Below are 24,253 nucleotides of genomic sequence, written 5' to 3' on the forward strand. Positions count from 1 at the left end.
AGAGAGAGAGAGAGAGAGAGAGAGAGAGAGAGAGAGAGAGAGAGAGAGAGAGAGAGAGAGAGAGAGAGAGAGAGAGAGAGAGAGAGAGAGAGAGAGAGAGAGAGAGAGAGAGAGAAGAGAGAGAAGAGAGAGAGAGAGGAGAGAGGAGAGAGAGAGAGAGAGAGAGAGAGAGAGAGAGAGAGAGAGAGAGAGAGAGAGAGAGAGAGAGAGAGAGAGAGAGAGAGAGAGAGAGAGGAGAGAGAGAGAGAGAGAGAGAGAGAGAAAAATGACATGCAGCGAAGGAGCCACAGTACTGAGGTCAAACTCAAGCTGCCTGGACTGCACCCATTGTACGTCGGGCATGCAAACTAACAAAGTCATATTGTGACGTTTAATGTTTGAAGAAAACAACAACAAAAAAAAACACGAGTGTGGACCAGTCAACCTTCAAGTAATGATCATTTGTATATCTTTATTGTTGAGAAAGTTTTTTTGTGTTGATTTTAACTACAAATGTCAGCTTCTAAACTTCTGTTTTATATTTATATTTATTTTCTGTTAATCTTACTGACGTGGTCTTGGACAATAAAACATAACTGTTATTATCCTGTGTTGTTCAGATGCTGTTTTATTACAAAGACTTCACTGTTTGTACTATTTCTCGACCATAAAATCACCAAAGTTATTCAAGTAAAATGAAAGATGAAAAAATGCTCCAGTCAATTTTGTAAATATGGATTATTCTTTTAATTCTATACATGCCAATAATCACATACTGTTCAATCAATCTCAGAGTGACTGCTCTCATAATTTCACATTACAACAAACAGAGGGTGTAGTTATTAACAGTTGGTCACTAGGTGGAGTGTGACCGTACAGACAGCTCTAAAGTCGTGTATTGCTGACAGTCTGAACATACAGCACAGAAAAGAACGCACCTTTTTCTGATATGTGCCCCTGCTTGCAGATAACATAATAAGGCACGACATGTTCAATACACTCCTTGTCTATTATACAAACAATAAAAGATTTTAAAAAATATCAGAAAACCTAATCAACCAAAAAGGAGCGAGAACATTCGACTGTGTTTGAGCGTTGTGTAAGCTTGTGCATGTACTGGCACAGGTGGAGTCAGGTCTGTAAGATCCACACGCTTAACAGAACCACACCCTCCCGAACGACAATCAAGTACATTGTTGTAGGTAAAGAAACTCTTGGTATTATTGTGTGTGTGTCCCTGGTTTCACATACGAGGCGATATGTAGCCTTCATCACAGGTCTGGTGCTAACCAGTTCAGGAACTTCATCGCGAACTCGAATCCTAAGAAACAAGCCTGAAAAACAGAAAAAGCAAAAAACCCCACAAATGTTCAGTATTACAGTGTTTCGTTTTTAGTGACATTTGCAGTACATGATTTTATTGCAGCTAAGATAAAACAAGACTTCCTGTGTCCTTGTCATTTGTTTGTAGTGAAACTATATTGTGAAGAAACTTCATGGATTTATCTGCCTATTACAACTTACAAAATTAAATAGAATTTGAAACAAGTTAAATGTTAACCATTTGTGCGACGAATATGAACATTATATATTGTTTATCTGTGCGATTTACTACTAAAAGAGAGGGGATAAAAGGCTGGAGTGGTGATAGTGGCTGTGCTACAGTTGATTCTCTTTCAAATAAAAAGTGTGTTTGATTGATCAGAATGACAGGTACAAGTGGCAAAATATTGGGTATGATGACAACACTGTAAAACACCTACAGATGCACATCTGTAGCAGCTGTAACACACCAATGACATCACAGAATACGACACACACTTCAAAGTCAAATTAAAAATCCCTCTTGCGGGAAGAAAGGAACATATTATTGTACATTGAGGGGCTAAAATACAAACTGTGTGTTTGTTAATATGTTATTAGAGTACACCTTGGTACATATATGTTTTCAAGGATTTTCATTGGCAACTAATCACTAAAGTAAGTACTGTATGAGGACAGTATCCACAATCTGTCTAAATGTAAAATCCAGCTCCTTTGAGCCCTGCAGTGTTGAAAATAAGCAACATGCACTCACTGCATTTGCAGGAAAAGCTCGAAGCATGACAGCGTTGAAGCCTTTATACAGAGAACCCACTCCTTCCTCACGGACCAGCTCCCGCAGAACATCCCGGAAGCCGTTAGGATATTTCCCCTCAGGGGCTAAGAAAGGAACACATCGCACATAACTTAGTCACAGATGTACTTCCTATGAAGACAGAACAGCTTGAAAAACCACAAAAATGTTTAGAAATTTGGAAACGAATAGGAAAACGTGATGTAAAAAAAGAAACTAATCTTCAATCTTAAGTACAGTTGGCTCTGAAACAGCTCACAAGAGAAAGGAATAAAGAATCAATGTCATAATATTATTAGAATTAATTTCCTGTGCTGACCATTATGATTGTTCTAAATGACATCAGTAGTAACATTATAAATAAAAGTATTTTATCCTCAATGAAAGTTGGGAAATCCAAAGAAAAACCTGTCTGGTAACGAGACTTGAGCACGTCGGCTGGGATTGCGACCGCCCAGTTAAAGATCCCGCCATCCCTCCTGCAAACAGCACACTGGGAATGCTGAGCTCGTTGTGGCTGCAGGGAAAAGACAACAGGTTCAACTGCTCAGCGACTGATATCTGTCAGCTGTACAACAGATGGCCTTAAAAAACTGTGACAGAAAGACCAATATTTACCTTTTTCCTGGAGGTGTGAGGACGTTCTTCAGCCACTCATATGACGTAAAGTACATCCCACTGGCAGGAACATCTGACATACAAAAACCAAATAAGAGATAGAAGGTATGTGATCAGTTACTGAATAGATAGATGTGAATGTACCTCAGCACCCTGTTTAGGTTCTTTCAAGTGGTCTTTTCATTTGCAGAAATTAAAACTGAGACATGAAGGAAGACAAACTAATAATAATAATAATAACATCCATTGGTTTTATAAAGTGCTTTTCTAAATACTCAAAGATGCTTTGACAGGGAAAAAAACAACCAAAAAACAAACAAAAACACCTCGGACAGCACAACGAAGAAATAACATAGGGATGGGAGTTAGTGGATGTAGACAGTGATTAACTAAGAAAAACAAAAACAAAAATGTACATCACAGTTTACGGAAAAGATTGTCATTTTGAAAAATGTGAATCAAAACAAAATGTGATGATTTCTACGACATTTAAAATCCATATTTAATTGAAAATAGCAAAAATACCACGTCAAATGTTGAAGGGGAAGAGGGGTTCTTAGTTCAACTGTTAGTAAACCATGGCTGTCTCGTTCTCTAAGACCAGCTGACCTGTTATCACTGTTCAATAAATCAGCATCTGTGACGGTATTGGACTGCATTTGTGCACATGGTATTGGTAACCTTTACTGCACATTTGCTTATTTCAGCAGGACCACATTCTGGTATTCAATCTGAACAGCTGAAATCTGTTAACATCGTGAAAGATTTCTATAAAGCATTCCTTTTTGTTTTGGAAAGAGCTTGGACTTAAAGTTGGACCTCATTTTATCCCAGTTACAATATAGAGCGAGGAACACTATTTGGGGCACAAAGGGATGAGACACTGATGTCTTCTGTTTAACTGATGGTAATGATGATGTACTGATTAGGTGTTACACTCCTATAACACTGTTGGGCTGACAATGCTAGGAGCAGCAGCTGTAGCCTCAAACCACAAGTGACTCATGCATCAGTGTTTATTCCCTTTAGGAGCCACGACAAACATTTGTTGTCATTACAAAACTTGATATGGAATTTTTTTTCACCTCATACATCAGGAACTGTGAGTGTTTGTTTGACCTCAGGGATACTCACATTGTGTTAGAGTGAGTAACGCTGTACCTTTGTTTGTTTACAGGAAAAGTCCACATGCTAATCTTAAGAGTAAACATCCTCCACTGAGGGTTGACATTATTTTTCTACACATGTACAGGTTTGCCCCCTATTGGAATAAAGACTCACCTCTCATAAGAGTCAGAGCTGTGCCTCTGTAGATTCCTCTGATCCCAGCCTCTCTGTACAGCTGTTTGACACAGTCCATCGGTCCTGCATACTTTACCTCTCCTGTTGCTGCCTGGATCTGTACACATAATTAAACACTATTTTACATTCACTGCCGTTCATATAACCTCTCCAGAATGTGAAGTAATAAAACATATGACAACAGGATCCTGATCAAACACAAGCCCTGTTTTAGACAATAATGATGTCATTCAAATCGCATGTCCTCTGACCTGTAGGAGACATTTGATGCGCTCTCCAGGAGCCATGATGGCCGTGGTGAACACTCCAGACAACATCCCTGCAGCGAACAGCTGAGGATACCTGCAAGAGACAATGTCCTCACACATCATCACCCAGAGAGTGGTAATACAACCATTATAGCACAACCACAGATCACAGAGTTTCACCTACGTCAGGATATCATCAGGAGTTTTTTGTTGTAATTTCTTGCCCAGTCCAAATCCAAAGAAACAGACGGCAAACATAGGGGTGACTCCGATGATGGGCGCCGCCATTCCTTTGTAAAGCCCCTTCACACCCTGAGAGGAAGACAATAAAGAGAAAGACATCAGCACAAGGGGGAAGACTTTACAAGAATTACTCCATGTAATATTAGATTAAGATTGGCTCTTTATTGTGATTGTATAATAGAACATAATGAAACTTTGTAAGGCAGCATGCATCCTCACCTCTTTGGCTAAAGTCTTTTTAAAACAATCGATGGTTCCGGCATAAACGAGACTCTCTCCAGGTTTGGGTTTGGGCTGAGTCTGTAAACGCACCTGAGAGAAACAAAAGAAGTTTTCACACCAGGCAGGGAGCGGGGGTGCAATTATAATCATATACCTTTGACAATGGTATAAACTGAGCAGGTGACTTCATCGTCAAACAAGTGTCACAACTTCTTAAAAAAAACTCTCACAGATGTTTTTCTTTCTTCAGGCATTCCTTTAATTAAACGTCTTGATGTTTCTTGAATGGCCTGATATGTAATAAGTAATTGCATTGCATTGTAATGAGTATTGCTGTCATTGCTGTAGGTGTGATTCAGTCATCAGGTGAGATCTGACAGTGCTGGAAGCCATTACACCTGCAGTGAGCAGAGTCATATAACACTCTGTATGTGGGTCAAAGGGCTTCAGCAGGCTGAGCTGAGACTCTGAGCTCGCGACAGTACCATGAACATGTATGATTTGTACAACAGTTTATGACATGCACACATCTTACTGACATCTGTTTTTTTTTTTTTACTATGGTAACTTGCTGCATAGTCACCGGACGCTCTCTCCGAGCTGTTTCCTACCGTAACACACAAAGTGAAGGACAGACACAAAAAATCGCAGCAATCACTTTTATCGTGTCGAGTGGATGTCCTGCGAAGACGAGGCAAACCCCTCCAAACCCCCCAGCGAAGAAGTTCTTCATGGGGCTGATCTGCTGCTGCTTTTTGGACATGTTTACTTTCCGCTCTGCAGGAAGAAGAAAACAAACACAGCTGCTGCAGCGGCAGAAGGAAAATAAAAACACACTGACACAAACCGCAAATAAAAACAACACATCTCACCTGGTCGACTCTGTGACGTGTTTGCGTGCTCTTGTCACTGCTGCCTGCTGGACCTTTCACCCACTTATTTACCCGGACACATTAGACCCCCACACAGCTATGCTCTGGTACGTCTCCGTTTGGTGTCCGGGTAGAAACTTTCCACTTTTGTTTGAGATTTGAGTTAGCTCATACAAATTAAAGATAAATGCAATAGGTATTGAAAAATGTATTCGTACAATGTTTTTGGGTTAGGTTAATAAAGTAATGTTAGGAGTACTGCTATTTTTTTAAAATATGATGTATTTTTAAACATTTCTTTACTGAAACTTTAGTTTGTATGTTTGTATATCTTTAGTTTTACCTGCATACTGCAAATTAGAGCTTAATTTCATAAACGTATTTCTTAAAAAAAAAAAAAAGGGAATACAAAAATCTCAGGTATATTTGGCATTGTATTCATTATTATTATTATTATTATTATTATTTTAACCCAATGACAGATAAATAAAAACAAAAGGTTAGGAAGAAACCAAACATAGGATGACAAGAAGGGTAAAAAAAATCCCCAAACCGATAAAAAATTAAAAAAATATTTTGATGGAAACTAAAAGCAAGTTAAATATAGGACTTTGAGTAAAATGATCAGTTTTGTCTCATATTAAATAGAGGATACGTTACATTTAACCTTAAACCGTTTTGCTTAATTAGAGTTTAATCAAACTTCTGTTTCTGTGTCTCGCCGTGTGACCAACCATATCCTTTTTTACAAATATATCAAATTAAGGTTTTATAATGTTTTAACCATAGACTCTAAATATAAACCAATACATCCCAACAAATATCAATCTGACCCCTTTCACTGTTAAAATATAGCTTTATTAGTTCTGTTATAACACAGTTGCAGCATTTTGCAGACAATGTTACCATGGTAAGGAGAGACACTGACCTCTCTCACACGTGCTGTAAACAGACACACAAATACTTAATGAATGAATAGTCAGACAATAATTGATAACTAATAACACTTCTTTCGGGTTGTGCCTACCTCCTTAGTGTGTTCAGACAGAGAAGCCATGCCAGGGACAATAAAAAGATCACAATCACAACATCATGGGGGAGAAAAAAGGAATTGTCCATGTTGGTATTTAAGCATTAAAACCACATGTTGGTATTTAAGCATTAAAACCACAAGGAGATAAAAGAAACGTTCTAGACTTTGCCTCCCTCGGATAAGAAGAAATTATTTGGATAGTAAGTGCAGAACCATTTCAGCTACAGCTCCCATTAGCCAATACCCTATATATTACAGCAAGATTATATGAAGCTTTAGTGCAGCACAGTAAGAATCAACATGAGTGCAGCATAGAGACAGACCGTTCAGTCTAATAGGCTATCTGTAAACAGTCATTGAGTGCTGATGCTAACGGCGCTTTTGCAAATGTAAGTATACATGATCGTCTTTAAGTGTTGAAAAAGCAGAATAGGGCAAAAGTACCAGATTGATAAAACTGCAGACGAAGCTAGAGGAGAGACTCGATACGTAGCAGCAATTCCTCAGCTAACTTCTTAATTTATGATTACACATGAGTCAGAATGTGCTTTTTTTTTTCATTATATTTAACTATATTTGAATTCTACTTAAAATAAACAGTGAGATGAACAACAGAGGAAAGTTGGATCTTAAGAGTATGTTGTCAGTTTAGAGAAAAATGCTTTCATTGACACACAGTAGTTTGGTCCCATTCACAGGGAAGCACAGAAAGGGTCAAAACAATCTGAGGAAAGCTTAACCAATGACACCAAAAAGTACAACACGACTTCTAATCTGCCTTATTCATTCAAAATATTGTGTTATTTTGTTTTAAAAAAGTTTTAGTCTTGGTTACTGTTACTTTAAACTCAAAGCACTTTGAGTGCATACATCTTTATGTTTGTCAGTTATTATTGCAATGATTCTACTGTTTGACTGATATCTTGGCTATTTTTAATCTCCAATAATGACAAAGCCTAAAAGTTTTGTGCATTTTCCATATTTTTTCCCTCTTAAAAATACAAATATCCAACCACAAAAATAGTCTGTGCATGCTGCAGTCTTTGCTGAAGAGTCTAAGACAGAATTGGCAAAACTGGAACAGTCAACAGGCCCTCCAATCAAACAGCTCCTCTTCTTCAAGCTTTATTGTACCTCCCTGCAGTGGACAGGAGCAGACTACAGTGTGTGAGCCTGATACTGATATGGTTAGTCCTCACTTTCACAAATTTGTGGGTACTCCTTGAAGATCTGCTGCACAATTAGCTTATCCATCTGCTTCGCCGTAGCGCTCCCTTCCTCTTCTCCTGGATCTTCTTCCTCATTGAGAATCCTGCGAAGCGCCCCCTGCAGGTCAGACAGGCGGTGCTGGTGCTCCAGGTAGTCTGTTGAGCGCATTATGGAGTGCATGAGGGAGAGGTACTCCATCCTCAGCTTCAGAGAGAGAGAGAGAGAGAGTGGGAGAGAAAATGTTAAATCAGACAAGGAAGCAAAGAGTTGATGCATCATTGAAAAAGTTGTTCAACATTTTTAAGGACCCATTTCCACCATTTTTCAGACAGCAGTGTCGTGTTGTGTGCACATAACATTGACTTTAGTAGGTTATAGGACACGTGCCTCTACTAATTCCTACATGGTTTACATATGTTCACCAATGGCTACTTACCTGTCTGCGTCATTACTGTCATGTTATTGCTATTTGTAGTTTTTAGCAATGTTTGAATTTGTTTTGTTTTTAAGGGAGCCTTTTATCAAATCTGGCCAGGGACAACAGATGAAAGTTATCCTTTTGGCTAACTCTGGGATATTTACAGAGATGTTTCTTAATGTGCACTGTCCCTGGAAAATAAAAATAAGTAAATTGCCAGTGGCTGGCGATAATGTTAACTTTTGGATAACTATAGATGATGGGTTATCCAACATGTTATTTTAGCTTTAAAGATTCATCCAGATTCCCCCCTGGATTTGCACTATTCATTGGTTTTTCAGTCCTTGGTCAAATCAGTGTTTTTTTCAATCACATTTCTTGTCAGCAAATAATTGAGAAGCCGTGATGCCGTGCCGTGATTTTCCAAAATGTGAAATCACATAATCAAACAATAGTTCAGTGGTATGTCCAACTCTCACCTTTTCTCCAGGTGAAAGGTCAGATATTTGGCGAACAGCAATGTCAATCATCACCATCATGTCAGTGCGGTAGAAGATGTCAGCTGTCTCTCTGCTGGCAAAAACATCCTGCAGAAACTTGAGCACTGAGTGCGGTGCAGGCGGGGTGTGTTTAAACATACACACCGGGTCATCTGGAGGTGAGAATGACACACAGTGAGCGGTGATATTAGCACTGAGAATATGTAGATGTACAATGAGAAAATGCTTCAAATGCAGGTGTTTTACCTCCTCTGTTTAGAAGCAGTAGCACTTTCTCTGACAGGATCTTGACATTTTTCTTCTTCAGCTCCTGCATGATCACATTGCCGCTGGGAGCTGCAATCACAGAAGACAAAGTTTCCATAATCAGGCAAACAGGCACAACATCGGGACATTTTCCTTCTTCTAGTACTGCGCGTTTCTGCTACAAGTAATCAAAAAAAAAAAAAAAGCTGTAAGTTGCCTGTCCTCACCTGTGTGGTGCAGGTTGAAGGACAGCAGGAGGTTCAGGAAGATGTCAGGCAGCTGCTCTGTTGGATCAGACGGAAGCCCATCCTCCACCACGCCCAGCAGAAACTGAACAAAGTCTGCATTCAAGTGTTCTGAAAGCAGAGAGGGAAAGGATTATGTCTTGATAAAGAAGAAACAATCCTTTAAATACACCTTTGAATGCATGCATGTGAAACTTCTATGTCAGTTTGAGGATGGAAAACCTTTCATGATCAAGTCAGCCAAACACAAAGTTGTTTACTCTATTGGAATAATTAGCATTGTTCACCAGAAATGTTTTTGTTTTTATTGGCAGAGGTAAATATTTACATTTGCTATATTCCACTTTAAGTTTTATACGTGGCATACCGTAGTGATGATATGGCACCTGTTCCCCCATTGAGAAGATCATGGTGAGTACCAGAGCTGTGTAGCACATTTTCTGGTGTTCTGAGATAAGTAAAATGGGTCAGCAAAAGTCGATCAGAGTGATGTTCAATGTTCAAGTTTGGGAGTGGAACATGAGCAGAACCCCGTGAAGGTAAAGAACCCTACCTTGTATGTCGGTCTGCAGGTCCCTGGCCAGCTCCATGGGGAGGATGGAGGTAAGGAAGGCGGAGATAAGGGCAGCGTCCAGGCTGCACATGGCACCGAACACTTTCAGCAGCAACAGCCGTAAAGACACGCGATTCTCCTGCACAGTTACAACAATGAGGAAACGCTAACCGACCGTACACTGAACGACACAAAAATACTGAATTTATTTTCACTGAAGCAAACCAAACAAACCACAGGATGGACTCACGAGTCTGGGAGATGCTTCATATTTAACTAAATGATTACACATTTTATGTTACAACACATGAACCAGCAATTCAGTACTTCAGCAAAATGTTGCCTTACCATCTGATAATATGACACCAGAGACATCACATTCTCGTAGTGGTTTGCTTTGCACATCCTCTTACACACCTCGGGATCAGCATCGGTCTGAAGAGGAGGAAATAAAACACCCTTTAGTGGTAAGCAATGATGTCATAACATAATAATTATGTAACTTTGAAATCTGTCGTGTCCCCTCAACACACCACAGGATTATGGAGCCCACTGACAACTCAACAGGACATCTCAGTCTTGATCTGAGTTCTGGTCAGGACAAACTGCCAACAAAGAACATTTGGCAGCCTGATGACTTTACAGATCCAGTCTTTAACCACACTGTTGGATATGTAAAGTCGTCTGAGCCGCTCTGATCCTATCAAATACGTCTGGAATTTACAACATGACATCTGGATGGGTCCTGTGGGCACATCACTGACTGATCCTCCGTGAGACCATTGCATTTCATTATGAGGACAGCGCTTCCTGAAATGTCCTTTTCAGGAATAAGTTCAATCAGTTTAATTATAAAAAATGTAAATTTATACAACAAAGCTTTTTAAATGTAAAAAAAAAAAAAAGTCTGAAATCCATTTGGACTTGAGTTATAAAATCACTTTGGACTTTTTTTTTTTTTTTTAAATAAGAAAAAAGAGGTGCCAGCAGACGAAGCTAAACATGAATTTTTCTGCATCATACCAGTATTTTCAGGAGCTCTTCCAGGTAGCAGGCAATGAGAGCGTGGTCTTCATGTAATGCCCAGCTCCGCTGCTGGGAGTCATCACGGTGCCGGGTGAGGTCGCTGAAGATCACCTCCAATCTCTGTTCATCATGACAGACCTGACCCTGTGGCAGCGCTGTACTCAGAGCCTACAGGGACATTAGACATCATGAAATACCAGTCCAGACATACATGCTCTAACATACTGTCGAAAGACACTCCTTATCTATATGTGGGCATATTTATGCTACCTATACTTTATTAACAAAACCTGAGTGACACTTCACACAATGACATTGAACAGTTCAAATGTGTTTGGTCTTCAACCTGCTTTAGTAAACTGTAAGGCACGAAAAGACAACGTGTTGGCCAAACATTGACATTTTTACACGTAAGTGAAGTCCACGTAAGGCAGCACAGGAAGTATTGGGATGAGAGAAGGGGGCACAACATGCAGCAAAGGGCCGAGGTCAGATTTGAACCCAAGGTCGCTGTGCTGAGGAATATTGCCTTTTTACATGGGGCCTGGATCAGAACTGCGAGGCTATCGGCGCCCCGTTTAGGCTTTGTCTTAGATGAGCAGGGCCACGGTGTGCACAGGGGTCTTCATGCAAACAAAGATTGCAGCAAGAAGCATTCAGAGACTGCTGTTTGAGAGTTACATAACACTCTGCCCACTAAGAACAACCTCACACCAGGAAGAAGAATCAGAGATAAATGCCAGGAGAGAATTAGCAGATACTTTTCAGCTTGGTTTGACACTGCAAAGTTTGCCTGTGCACGGTACAAGGAGGAAATGAGTAAGTGATAGTGTGAGAACTGTGGTCCCTGAGAAATGTCAGCTAAATGCAGACTGAGCTGTAACTCTAAACTACACCGGTATTCTCCATTAAGCTGGCACAGCTCCAGGACGCTGAACCCACATGATGTAAAGTAAACATACTGACCTTGCTCTCCACCAGCGAGAGGAGGACCTGCTCCAGAGCACATGAGGCCTGAGGTAAGGCTGTCTGCAGGTGGCCGACCACCACACCCACGGCGACCCGCGACAGCTCGTAGCTCAGGCCTGTGTTCTTCCGCACCAGCTCGATCAACTCTGCCCCGATAGTCATGGGAACCGATTCAGACGTAGTGGGGCTGGCAGGAGGGCTGCCAGCAACTGAAGGGGGGGCAACTGGCCATTCATTTTCTGGCTGGTCATCCTTCTCCACAGGCTGTGAAGGAGGAGGGGTTGCTGATGACTGAGGAGGCTGTGGAGCCGGACTCTTCTTTGCAGGAGCCAAAGAGTCAGGGGAGGGCACGTCTACAGGTGGTGCAGACGGCTTCACACGGGACGGCACCGGAGGAGGGGGGGTGCTGGACACACTGGGCAGACTAACATCAGAGGAGACCAGAGAGTGGGAGGAGCCAGACTCTACAGAGTTGGTACTTATTGAGAGTGAGGGAGCTGGGGACGGAGGGAGAGAGGACCCTCTGGAGGGGGGCCCTGGCTCTGCTGAGAGAGAGAGAGAGGTAGAGAGAAAGAGAGAGCTCCAGTTACAGAGAGGAGAGAGAGCAGAAGTGACTGGACTAAGAATAGAGTGTTTGCGAAGTACAAAGCTACAGCAGCAAAAAAAACTATGTTGTGAAATAGATAATAAACCTACAATATTGTGGACACACCGCTGCTGTCGCAGTTCTCACCTGCAAGTCGGCTGTTCCGTTGTTTTTCAGGAGGAGGAGGAGTGATCGGTGCCGCACGTCGAGGCTGAGGTGGCACCTGCAGAAGGAAACAGTGCAGTTTAAATTAAACATGTACATGCATATAGTTTTAATTGAATGAAGGAAGAAGACACATTTTTATCCTTAAAATGCTTTTTTTTATGGATACACGTGCTGGGAAATATAATTTGTCAAAGAAAATACATGTACCGATAGAGTAGTTGTGTTAAATATATGGTCAATAAATCGAGCATTGATGACTTATAATTGCACACCAGCAAGTGATCTTTATTGATATGGCTCTTTCAGTAACAGAAGCTGGAAGTGTTTAAAGGGGAAGAATGAATGCTGAGTACTGTGGGAGTGTAATACCTGATAAAAGCCCTGCTCTCCCTGCATATTGTCCAGGCTCCCTGATAGCGGCACGCTCCCCTGTCGTCCATAGTCTTGGTTAAGGCCATTGGGTGGAGGAGGAGTCTGACTAAGAGATATTTCACTGCTGGAGGATGGGATGCCTTGTTTGTGACTGGCAGATGAAGAACTCCGCCGTGAGAGCGTCTCCTTTCTATGATGGATCAACTTTCTACAACACAAAATGTAGATGATAAATCAAGGCACACATTCAGTCTCAACATTTTTTAATTTTTTTGTTTTTGTTAAAGTCATGAATTGCTTTGTACTTACTGTAGAACATCTCTTTGTTCTAGATTGTATTTGCCTTTATTTTTTAAGGCTACATTATGGATTCCTTCGATGGCTCTGTCTATAGACTGCAGCACATCATCCTGCTCCGGAGCCTGGAATCAAAACGCACACAGATGGAAAGAGAAAATGGAACTAATTAAATATTGATTAAAATAATTATTAAACTTTTAACAAAACAGATCTGCTGCTCGGGGACGTGTGATTTTGGGCAGGCTTAAACTGGGGCAGTAATCTAACAAACAAAAAAACAGCTTTTTTTAACCTATGATGCTTTAAATTCAGGCTTATTAAACCTCTACAGCCAATTCCATTATCAACAGGAGAGAGCATTCCTATCCTGCTGCTGTGTGTGAGCCTGTGGTTTTCCAAAATACATGCTGTGACTGGTTCCCTGTAAGCCTGGGTCCTTAGAAAATCCTGACTGTGGAGCACATGAGGGTGTGACTGAGATCAATCTGTGTAGAGGTGGCTACTGGTTCAAAAATAGTTGGGATAGATGTTTGATAACATTTCTGAGACAGACACACAGGTAAACAATGGCTTGTGAGCTCTGTCTTTGACTCTGTGCTGTCTCATATCCAACCCTGTGTATCTACTCCATCCTGTCCCATCTCCTCTCTCTGTCGCAGTGAGCAGCTGCAGTGCAGAAGGCCAAGACCCCCCCATGATGCAACTCTTAGATCATTTATGTTTTGCCTCAGCAAACATGCTTTTTTTTTTTCTTCCCAGCAATAATCAGCAGCGAGTTGTAACACGGCCTGTTCTGCAGCACTGTTGCAGTAACACGGGACCTGTCTGTGTCGATCTCATCACCGTTAATACGCATTCACTATTTCACTTCACCTCAGTGTATCAGCTGAAACGATAAGAGAGCCTGCAAAGAAACACGTCTTTACCTGGACTTTTTCGATGTATGAGGACGGGATGTAACCAGTTTCCCCCGAGCTACAGCGGGACCCCAGCCACCAGTGTTTGTTGCTCATCTCCAGGATTAGGAAGCTTTCTCCGGCCGCGAAGTGCAGCGAGTTGGGCTCCGAAGACCGAAAAGCGTACAGAGACCGGTACATGCTCAATCAATGTTTGAACAAGCTGAAAACGAAGAGAAGAAATATAAACACGGTGTCTGAAGACAGGGAGTGAAAAAAAAATCTGCTCCTCTTGAAGTGATTTAAAGAGCCCATGAATGCATGGCCCCGGATCTCTGCTGTGTGTATTTACAATGTAGCTCAGATCATCTGACCTGTGACTGCTGCCAGTGACATCCGCAGGAGGCGCTGCTACTGCACGAACACACCCACAAGACATTTTAATCAAACGCAGAGCAGGTATTTTTATTATTATTATTTTTTATAAGCAGATAATATATCCTGATATTATTGAGATTTTATTGTGATATTATTAAATTATATAGTCATAATTTAGAGTTTTATTGGTACCATATCAAATGTTATGAAACATTTAATATTTCCATGAAGTGAATAATATTGAGGCCAGACAGTACAAACTCCATTATATTTTTAGTTATGCAGAAATACACGGATCACCTGTTCATATTATTATGTATTCATGTTTGGCAAAAGACCTTTTACAAATAGTGATGTTTCTACATACAGCATAGCGATATTGTATATTATTAAAGATATTGTTTTTTGTTGTTTGTACAGGTGTTGTTTTCTTGTTTATATTCATAAATTCTATTAGGATTACCGCAAATGTCTAGGAAAAAGAATCGACAATCGCTCGATTTTGCAATACACAACACCGGAAACAAGCTTCTGGTGTTACAGAGAATTGTGTCCCCCCTGTTTGTCGCCGCTTGTTGAGTATTATCGTCAACATGGCCAGCTCGCAGTGTGCCCGATTCTTCCTTCAGAGGTCAACTCAGGGATTTCTCTTCTCATCGAGGACCATTCCTGCTCTCTTAAGGTGGGGCTGCATTTGTCAATGTAAAGCATGTGATTAATGTTTACTCAAAATGTAAAGTCTGTTAGCCCCCCCCCCCACCCACCACCACCACCACCACACACACACACACACACACACACACACACACCCATGAAGGCACGGTGTAGCCAAAATGTCATGATGCTGTTTTGAAAAACCGAGATACTGCTAGGCCTATTTTGGAGCCATAGCGGCAGTAGTGTAATTTCCACCTCATGTTTTCTTTAGATTTAGACTTCAGGTCACATTTGTCAGTGGATGGTTCATGGTCCAACTTTTTAGTTAGAGTTGCATGACGACTTGAACTTTCAGCGTCCCCCATCACCCATCAATTTCTTGAGTGATCTCTTTAAGTGGGCGTTGGTTTATTGTAAGCTCTAAACTTGCATAAGAAAGGGAATCAACTGGCTCTAGCTCAGTGTACCTGCAGAAAACAGTCAAGTAAACACAGCTGAGTCACAGGTAGGAAATGTGTGAGGGAAATACAACAACCACATATAGTAATGACAGTCATAAACAATTACATATCATTATAGTTTTATTCGTTTTTGTAAGTTAATAATAAAATTAATTAGACATTTATGGCGCTTTACTGAGTACTCAAAGAGGCTTAACAAAGAATAACAACAAACAAAACAAAAGAGTGAAAAAAAATGCAAGAAAGAAATAATGTAAGAGGAAGAGAAGAGTGTTAGTGGTTGTAGGCGATGAAGAAAAGGTGAGGTTTTAGGGAGTTATTGGAGGTGGAGACTGAGGGGGAGTCTGATGTGTTTTGGAGAGACTCTTAGAGGGTTGGAGATGGAGAAGTTTCTGTCAGGAGGGGGGGGGGAGTCAGGTAACGGGTCTTTCTAGGTGACGATGAGGAGGTTGAAGTGGATGCGCTGGGGGATGAGGAGCCAGTGGAGGTCATAAAGAACAGGGGTGATGTTGTCACATGTGCAGAAGACGAGCACCCGAGTTCTGGCTATTTTTGAAGTTTCTCGAGTGTTTTGGATGATGACGCGTACATGAGACTGTAGTTTTGAGGTGATAACGTGTGGGTGAGGGGTTCAGCAGCTGAAAAGGATGAGAGGCAGGCTGTGTTTCTCAGATGGGGAACGGCTGTCTTGCTGATGTTGTTGATATTTTGGTCAAAGGAGAGGATTTGATCAAAACTTTAAACAATGACACTTCCTTTTGCTCTTCTTTTTTTATATTGTTGTTGCCGATTTAGATGAAATAAATGGTTTTCAAGCTCGATCCACCATATTTGTTCATTTGAGTGGAATTGTAAAATTTTGTCATGTCGGTGTCATCTCTTAAATCATAGTAAATAATTTTCCTTTTAAGTGAATCAACAAGAAATACTAGTAGTGACAATAACCACTATATATTTTGTGGTTGCAGTTTTAATGTAACTGTACTTTCTACTCAGGGTGTTAAAGGTGTGATTGGTGGAGCACCAGACAATAATGTGTTTTTACCTGAAGGTCCTCTTACAAAGAGGCCTTCAGCTTGTTAATCAGTCGATAATACTCTGTGGCTCCGTCACCCTCGCACGCTGTGCCTCCTCACAGCCCACTCTGCTGTGTCTCATTTAAAACCCACCTGGCAGGACTTGATAAGATGTGGCATCACAGCACATCTCAATCAGCCGATCATCTGTTTGTATAGAACTAATTCATGTCAAATGTTATCGCCAGACACTACATCTCAAATGAACTACTTCAGATTTCTGAGCTTGCTCAGGTTTTTATAGCGGGCAGGCGGGAAGGGAAAGTGGGACAACAACAGACTAACATGTGATGCAGACATGTTTGTTTCTTGGCTGTCAGAAACAGGCTTTGTGCTTTTGGCGCTCAGTCCTCTCTGCATGTTGGCAAAAGATTTTTGGCTTTTAAACTGGGCCACATGGCAAAGTACCCCTTGATTTATATGAAACAAGTGATGGAGAATGTATGAAGACAATAAATATATAATTACAGTGAAGCAGACTCAGGCCTCAAGCACTTTTTGCAATATTAACTCTGGTAAGGAAAGGAAGAATGATTGTTCTTGTGGAGTTTACATAGAGTTTATGGTAACTTCTTTGACCTGCTTTGTTCCAGTCCATTGCTGACCCGGGCACATCGATTGGGTCCCAGCGATGATGAAATGTACCAGCGTACCACGGTGTCTGTCATGCAGAAGGAGCCAGACAGCGGCCTCATGATTCACAGCTACAGTGCTCATGGATTCAACATAGACGGTAACAAGGTGTTTGGGCCCTGTGCTGTGCTGCCTCCTGCTATCCTCCAGTGGAACGTGAGATCACCAGCTATCTTTACAGCTCGTACATTGTTCTGTCATATTCTGCTTTGTTGTGTGTGTTTGAGGTTTTATTGCTATTTATCTCTTAATGTATGTCTGTCTCTCTCTCTCTCTCTCTCTGTCTTTGCAGGTTGGCAGTCATAAAGACATCACAGAACAAAGTGTTTCACTTTTTCACATGCTCGAACCAAGAATAGGTAAAAATGACAGCACACATAAACATGTTTCTGAGCTTTGCTGGAGGGATGAATACCATCATTAGTAAGATTTTTTTAAAAATATTTGTCGTTAAGTAACCCTCCCTGCATTTCTCACTAAATCTTTTTATTCCATGATGCATGCAATTCGGCATGTCTCCTTCTTTCTGCAGAGATTCTCATATTAGGAACAGGTGCAAGAGTTGAAAGAATTAACCCTTCGGTCCTTGCTCTACTCAAGAAGAAAGGCATCGCTGTGGAGGTGCAAGACACGGTAAATAATGTTCCGGTGTAAATGACTGCATATTCTCATTTCTTTTAGCTTTAAGACTTAATGAGCTGTCCTAATTTGCGTCTGTCTTTGTTCCACATTGCTGTTGTTTTGCAGCCAAACGCATGTGCAACCTTCAACTTCCTGACGAGTGAGCGAAGAATTGCAGCTGCAGGTCTGATCCCGCCGCCCGTCAGTACGGCACTGGAAGTCACACAGGAATAAGTGTTGTGTTGTCATCAGAAACGGGAAATGATTTCTACAGATAAGGATTGGAGGTTCACGAATGGTCGGAAACCTCTGGGATTGTTCTTCGGCAAAAAGCTTCCAAAGAAGCCCAGCGTGAAATCAAGCCCTAAAGAAACGCTTAGAAATAAGTTTGCATCTCTTATTCTTTGAGATTAAGGTGTTGAAACTGAATCAGCGCAACAAGCCGCCACAGTTTGATATTTGATTTGAAATGTGTACATCGGGGTTTCTATCAGACACTTAAGTCAGTGTGTGTTTGTTTGACTGTCCATAAAGTTTGCACAAGTACTCATGGAAATGTAAGAGAGGACAACTATGATAGAGGGTTGGACTGTAATAAATGTATAGAAATGTTGTTTTAGTGTGTAAAATGTGTATTTAAAAGCTTTAAATGCAATAAATAATACCCAACGATAATAATCTTTTAAATATGTAAAATAGATGAGCCCTATGTGAGCTGTTCATTTTTAAAAACACACACCACGATGGTCAAGCAGAAGATGAAAGTGAAAACACGTTTATAAAAAAGAAAGATTTCTTTGTGTAGATATGTTCCAGCCCTCTGCCTGAGGTGTTGCTGCTGAGTGCCCTTCATGCTAAATCCTCTTCATTCTCTGTGTCTCTCCGTCAGCCTCCAGCAGTGCTGCCACCAACAAGCTGCCTGTGCAGCACATGATCATAAGCTTTGTCTTTCTAATTCATAAGCCTCCATAGATAAGAGAGTGCACAAATCCTCTGTGTGCACATCATCTCTAATCAGCTGCCTCTGTGCCATATGCCCCACAACAGTCTGAACAGTGTAACATGTTTCCATGCAGGAGGCTGCATGCATACTTCACACCATTATGCTAGAAAGCTGGAAATTAACAAAACATGTTTGATAAAAAAAAATCAGTTACTTTTGGTCACCTTTTCCAAATGTATAAATGATGCATTTAGCCACATGAGTTGATGACACTGATAATAAGCAAACAAAAAAGAAAAAACAATAGTTATGTAAATGTGGTTTTATGACAAAGTACAATTTAGGCAATTACAACGTCACCATCTGTTCAATAAAAGAACATTTTTCAAACAAAAAAAAGGAAATCGGATTGTCGCGATGTAAACAATAAAACATAAGAACTGTGGGGCGCTGCTAGCCTCGTTGTTAGTGCATGCGCCCAATGTGTCCAAATCCGACCTGTGACATCTTTCCCACACATCATGATCACTCCTCTGTCTCCCTGATTTCTTATTCTGACTAATGTCCTGTCTCTAAGATAAAGGCAAAAAAAACTCCCAAAAAACTTCAGTAGCTACTGTGCTGCACACAGTTGTATTGCTAGCTAAATTATTACAGTTCCAAACACCATGAAAATGCAAATGCAAAAGAATTTAACTTACAAGAAAAACAACATTGAAATCACAGTTCACAGTATTTCAAACACAGTACAGAAGCTGCCTCTGCTTTACAACTGTTCTGAAGCGTATTCTTGGCCTTCCAGCTTAAATGATACTAACTGTACTTAAATCACACTTTTCTGATCTACTGGCAACTCAAAGCACACTGACACTACATGTCACATTCACCCTTTTACTCATAAAGTCATGAAGTGATGCCAGAGGGTGTTGGATTGGACTATGAGGGGTTCATTGACTTGCTCAAGGACATTTTGACCTCTGGACTTGGGGAGCTGGGATCAAATGACCAATCATCAATCGAAAGATGGCAAACTCTAACCAAGGAGACCCTGCCATGAAAGTATGTAGACCGTGTCTCTCAGTCATCATCAGAGGTGTAAGACTGGTGTCTCTGTGACCTTCTGAAGCCCAGCTCTGCTCCTGTGATCCGCTGATACATTTCTTTAATGTCCTCAAATTCAGACACAAAGTGGTTTGTTTCATCATATGAGCGGGACACAAAAATCTAGAGGAGAAACATGATACCGCTTAAATAAAATACATTCATGTAAATATTCAAGACAAATCTGCTCGATCAATCATCATTACCTGACTCTTCTTTCCATCTTCATTGGGAACAAGCAGGTCGCTTACTGAAGTAAACCTAAATGGGTGAGGGGATAGAGAGGAAATGACACCAAATTATATTTAAAAGGCAAAAATGAAAGTCTTAAAAACGTGACTGACTTTTGAATGATAGGCTCGAGAAGCTCCAGCGCCGGCTGGATTTCTTTCTCAGGGTTGTTTGTTTCGACAGTTGTGCTCACTGTGGCGATGTACAGCCCATCTGATGCCACACTGTGCGTGTAGGACACCACCGAAATGTAAACATCTGCAGGGATAAAAAAAGAAGAGGATGAACTGTGATTTATAAGTCGTGTGATCAGCTTTTCTGATCTGATCTAAATCTTTGCAACCAACATGTCATTTATATAAGTATGGTTTGGCATGCAAAAAAACACTGGCTACTACCGGATTTCCTGTGAAGTTGTGTTTGAGGGATGATGATCTGACAGGAGTTTGCCTCGGTGTTTTTAACGGGATGATTTAATAAACAGATGACTCTTATCACATGGCCTGCTTTCCTCACTCTGTTAGGGACGTAGCTGGGGTCGCAGATGAGCTGTTGACACTGGAACAGCTGTTGTAGAGAGAGAGAGAGAGAGAGAGAGAGAGAGAGAGAGAGAGAGAGAGAGAAAAGGGACTGAATCACTGAGGACACAACTGTGCTGCTGCATTTCTTCCAACAGCCGAGCTTCAACGCAACAACTCCTCCGTACTGCTTGTCTTAATAAGTAGCTCTTGCCTTTCCCTCCGATTTCACAGCTTTCACTTTGCCGTTTTCCATCAAAACCTCTTCCACTGCTCTGTTCATCAGGAAGGTTCCTCCATATTCTGCACTCAGTCTGAAACACAGATTTAACACTACTGATTGAAAGTGGCATAATGACATCTAGGAAGTCATCTTTTGACATTAAAATGCATCATGACGTCTGTTTTGATGAGCGTAGATCCAGGATTTATCCCATTTTTTAGTTACCGGGCAAATCCTTGTGGTAGTTCTCCCAGTCCATACACAGGGTAGAGGTATGGACTGGTGTTGTGGTGGGTCAGAGACTCAGAGTACAGCCTGATCCGCCTGATGGTTTCCACACACGGCTGGTCCAGATAACTGCAGGGAGGCCAGAGGACAGTAAATCAGTTCAGGCAGGCTTTAAATTGAAGGATCAGCTGTCATTATTTGTTATCTGGTTAATTTTGAATTCTTGTTGCTGACCTCTCGTTGCTGTGTAAGGCAATGGCGTGACCTGTGAACTCCTGAACTTCTTGTCCTAAGTCAAACCGACAAAACAGGTCCCGTGTTGTGGTTTTGTTAGGATCCACGTTGTGGTAGGTCCGAGGGTTCCTAATGTCAAAGTTTTGGGCCAAGTGCAGCAACTTCCTGAACCGTCTCTTGTCAAACATGCCCATCAGATCTGAAAGGTAGTGAATGATATTTAATAGAGTTAGGAGTGTGCATATACAAGTGTTTCCTGCTTGTCTTCTATGCTGTGAATTCGAGGTCTCTCCAGATGAGGGAAACCTAAGTGTCTTTCGATATAAAATAAAGGTTTTGATCTGAATTGAATTATCACCTGAAGTTTGTGCTTCTTCCTCTGTGCCGGGGACTTTATGCACTTTCCCCGCTTTGTATACGTAGCTGCCTTCAACAACTTTGAAGTCCAAATATCGAGTAACCTCAGTGTGCACCAGGATTTTCACAAGCTCACCTATTGCAAACACAACAGACGGTACAAGTAATGCAAATACTCAGACTAAAATAGAACACAAAAACACTCGAGCACTCACCATTTGCAAGAAAAAACTTGGGGACGAGGTCAATATTCCACTCTTTTCCTCGTCCTAATGACTTGGCACAGCCAGGAACTTTGAACTTCTTGTACAACTGTAATGTAGAAAAATAAAGAATAGTAAAACACAATCCAATAAGCATTGTAATAGCAGCAGCTGCTGTTGTGTTGTTTGTTTGTGTGTGTGTGAATGCACCTGCTCGAGGGGGGAAATGGAAGCACTCTCTCCTCCATAGTAAGGATTCTTATCGATGTGAAGAACCTTTTTCCCATTTCGAGACAGTAAAGCTGAAAGAATGCATTCCTGACAGAGATGGATAGTCACAATAATGTGCAGTAATTAGCAGTTTGTCAATCATCAATCTTTATTTGTGCATGGCCAATTCACAACAAATAAAGGTCTAGACCTATACAAAAAGAGCTGTTCTAGACCTTGTTCTTTGTGCTAGTATTTAAAAAGACCCAATAGTAATGAGCGCAGCATTAAGCAAAAGTAAGCAAAGTGACAGTGGCAAGATAAAACACTGATCAATTCAGACTGAAACTGTTTTGGGCTTGTGAGGGGACAGAGGAGTTGTAGAAAGAATAAAACAGAGAGATGAAAAAAGCCACTCCTGAAGAAACTAAAAGCCTTTTATTTAATTGGGTATTTTATCAAAGAAATGTGAAAACAACCCACGTGTAGCTGCACAAACAGCCGTCATCAGTGTGTCGTCACAGTACATATGCAGCTACTTAAATACATACCATATCTGGTGGTCTGGTATCAGAACGTTTGTGTTTCCCTCCAGAGATGACCTTCATTATACTTTGTTTGACCTTCTGAGTTCAGTTCAGACTCTAGTTTTTTTAGTTTCAATAAATAAAACAGATGTATTGCCACAATTCCAATAAATAATGGTTAAAGTATCTGTAGTATTAGTAGTAACAGCTAAGTATGATTATAGTCTGACCAGTATAATTTTAATATTAGCAATTATATTGATGATGAAACGAGGAAGACTGATTATGTCTTTATAGAAGTTAAAGTTAAGCAGTTCTTAGATTCACTACACAGATTAAGGCTAGCTAATGATGGCATTGTGGTAATCCCTTAATACCACTGAATGAAAATGATTTCCACACTCACTAAAAGAAACCTAACCATCATGGACTAAAACAAGTGTCTAAATTGATAATAGTTTGAGTATCAGTTAAAGCATCTTATCTCTTCTTATAGGCGATAAGAACTGTTGTGAAATTAGAGAAAAATCTCTGCATGTCAAATACTATTACCCTCGATACTTTGCATGCACTAACCTTTCCTCCAAGTGAACATGTAGTACATGTAGCAGTAAAGTAAAGGATGATTTATTTCAATTGCTCATATTTTTCAATCTTATAGGTTGTCTTACCTTCAGTCCAGTTCCGAGCACAATAATATCGTACTCCTGCATCCTATCTATTTCTTCATCAGATTCAAAAAGCCTCGCAGAGTGTAAGTGCTTTTCCTCAGTGCCTGTTAAATTTTGTGAGTGTGTGTGTGTGTGTGTGTGTGTGTGTGTGTGTGTGTGTGTGTCAGCAGTGCATAATGTTTATACTGAGGGAGACACATTTATGTTGATGAGTTGTGACAGTAATTACTTTGTGTTCCAATTTTCAATAATCGTCTTATGGATCGCACATCTATGCTTGTTTGTGTTTGTGTGTGTGTGTGTGTGTGTGTGTGTGTGTGTGTGTGTGTGTGTATTTGTGTTTTTTAAAACCCAAAAATTCCCTGCAAAAAATAAAGTTTTTTTAATTGAAAAACGTTACTGTCTTCCCAAATAACAGTCCCTGTTATTACCTGCAGTAATGAGGAAAGTAAAAAAGAGAAATAAAGAATGAGATAAATAAGGAGCACAGTCCTTGAAGGACAAGGTTAATATAAATACAGCAGTCTCTTTAAATCAGAAAGTCAGTGACAGCGACAAGAAACTTTATAATCAAAGGAATACATGATGTCGACCTTCCAAATGTTTTTAGCGACCTCTTCTGCTGTTTTGAATAAAATTGATCTGAAAGTATTATTGTCATCACTGAGGAAGATATAAGAGATCATCTTTAACGTGTCAACATCCCAAGCAATTTAATAGATGGGTTGCACCAATGTAATTAAATCTACTTCAGTTTGAGGCAGTGAGAGGTGTGGAGGATGCAAAGCTCGTTTATTGTTGAATAACTTATACAAACATTTAGGTTTATGTTAATCTCTTGTTTGTTGTTTTTTTCGTTA

General features: G+C 40.6%; 4 protein-coding genes across 6 annotated transcripts; 1 reads left to right on the forward strand and 3 right to left on the reverse strand.

Annotated features, from left to right (window-relative positions):
• Positions 1 to 702: 702 nt before the first annotated feature.
• slc25a20 (solute carrier family 25 member 20) lies at positions 703 to 5,724 on the reverse strand. The gene is given in 11 exon segments (XM_079341382.1): positions 703 to 1,313; positions 2,057 to 2,181; positions 2,504 to 2,566; positions 2,569 to 2,612; positions 2,714 to 2,786; positions 3,995 to 4,112; positions 4,267 to 4,357; positions 4,448 to 4,575; positions 4,726 to 4,818; positions 5,387 to 5,505; positions 5,601 to 5,724. Coding segments are annotated over 10 exon segments (903 nt in total). The 5' UTR covers positions 5,492 to 5,505; positions 5,601 to 5,724; the 3' UTR covers positions 703 to 1,250.
• A 1,032-nt stretch (positions 5,725 to 6,756) lies between these two features.
• Positions 6,757 to 14,551, reverse strand: nckipsd (NCK interacting protein with SH3 domain). 3 transcript variants are annotated; one of them, XM_079340904.1, is made up of 14 exons: positions 14,496 to 14,551; positions 14,152 to 14,344; positions 13,235 to 13,347; positions 12,923 to 13,133; positions 12,533 to 12,608; positions 11,797 to 12,344; positions 10,828 to 10,998; positions 10,153 to 10,239; positions 9,805 to 9,943; positions 9,619 to 9,699; positions 9,234 to 9,362; positions 9,007 to 9,096; positions 8,740 to 8,912; positions 6,757 to 8,046 (listed from the first exon to the last, which is right to left on the reverse strand). In XM_079340904.1, exons 2-14 carry the CDS (start codon positions 14,320 to 14,322, stop codon positions 7,822 to 7,824), a joined length of 2,214 nt encoding a protein of 737 aa, XP_079197030.1. In that variant the 5' UTR covers positions 14,323 to 14,344; positions 14,496 to 14,551; the 3' UTR covers positions 6,757 to 7,821. The 3 variants fall into 3 exon arrangements, with proteins under 3 accessions (XP_079197030.1, XP_079197031.1, XP_079197029.1); XM_079340905.1 differs by lacking the exon at positions 14,496 to 14,551 and having other exon boundaries at positions 11,797 to 12,341; positions 14,152 to 14,489; XM_079340903.1 differs by lacking the exon at positions 14,496 to 14,551 and having other exon boundaries at positions 14,152 to 14,489.
• Positions 14,552 to 15,023: 472 nt separating this feature from the next.
• On the forward strand, positions 15,024 to 18,634 carry ndufaf3 (NADH:ubiquinone oxidoreductase complex assembly factor). The gene is made up of 5 exons (XM_079341466.1): positions 15,024 to 15,181; positions 17,287 to 17,482; positions 17,619 to 17,685; positions 17,859 to 17,959; positions 18,074 to 18,634. The coding sequence occupies exons 1-5, from the start codon at positions 15,093 to 15,095 to the stop codon at positions 18,179 to 18,181; spliced, it is 561 nt and encodes a 186-aa protein (XP_079197592.1). The 5' UTR covers positions 15,024 to 15,092; the 3' UTR covers positions 18,182 to 18,634.
• Positions 18,635 to 19,399: 765 nt separating this feature from the next.
• Positions 19,400 to 23,501, reverse strand: LOC306822428 (rab GDP dissociation inhibitor beta). Its single transcript, XM_079341465.1, has 12 exons — positions 23,394 to 23,501; positions 22,196 to 22,303; positions 21,998 to 22,094; positions 21,784 to 21,918; positions 21,426 to 21,624; positions 21,189 to 21,320; positions 20,955 to 21,054; positions 20,621 to 20,789; positions 20,336 to 20,480; positions 20,198 to 20,252; positions 19,558 to 20,114; positions 19,400 to 19,494 (listed from the first exon to the last, which is right to left on the reverse strand). Exons 1-11 carry the CDS (start codon positions 23,433 to 23,435, stop codon positions 19,968 to 19,970), a joined length of 1,329 nt encoding a protein of 442 aa, XP_079197591.1. The 5' UTR covers positions 23,436 to 23,501; the 3' UTR covers positions 19,400 to 19,494; positions 19,558 to 19,967.
• Between the last annotated feature and the right edge of the window lie 752 nt (positions 23,502 to 24,253).

Source organism: Symphodus melops, assembly GCF_947650265.1.
Source record: "Symphodus melops genome assembly, chromosome: 4".
NCBI classification, from domain to species: Eukaryota; Metazoa; Chordata; class Actinopteri; order Labriformes; family Labridae; genus Symphodus; species Symphodus melops.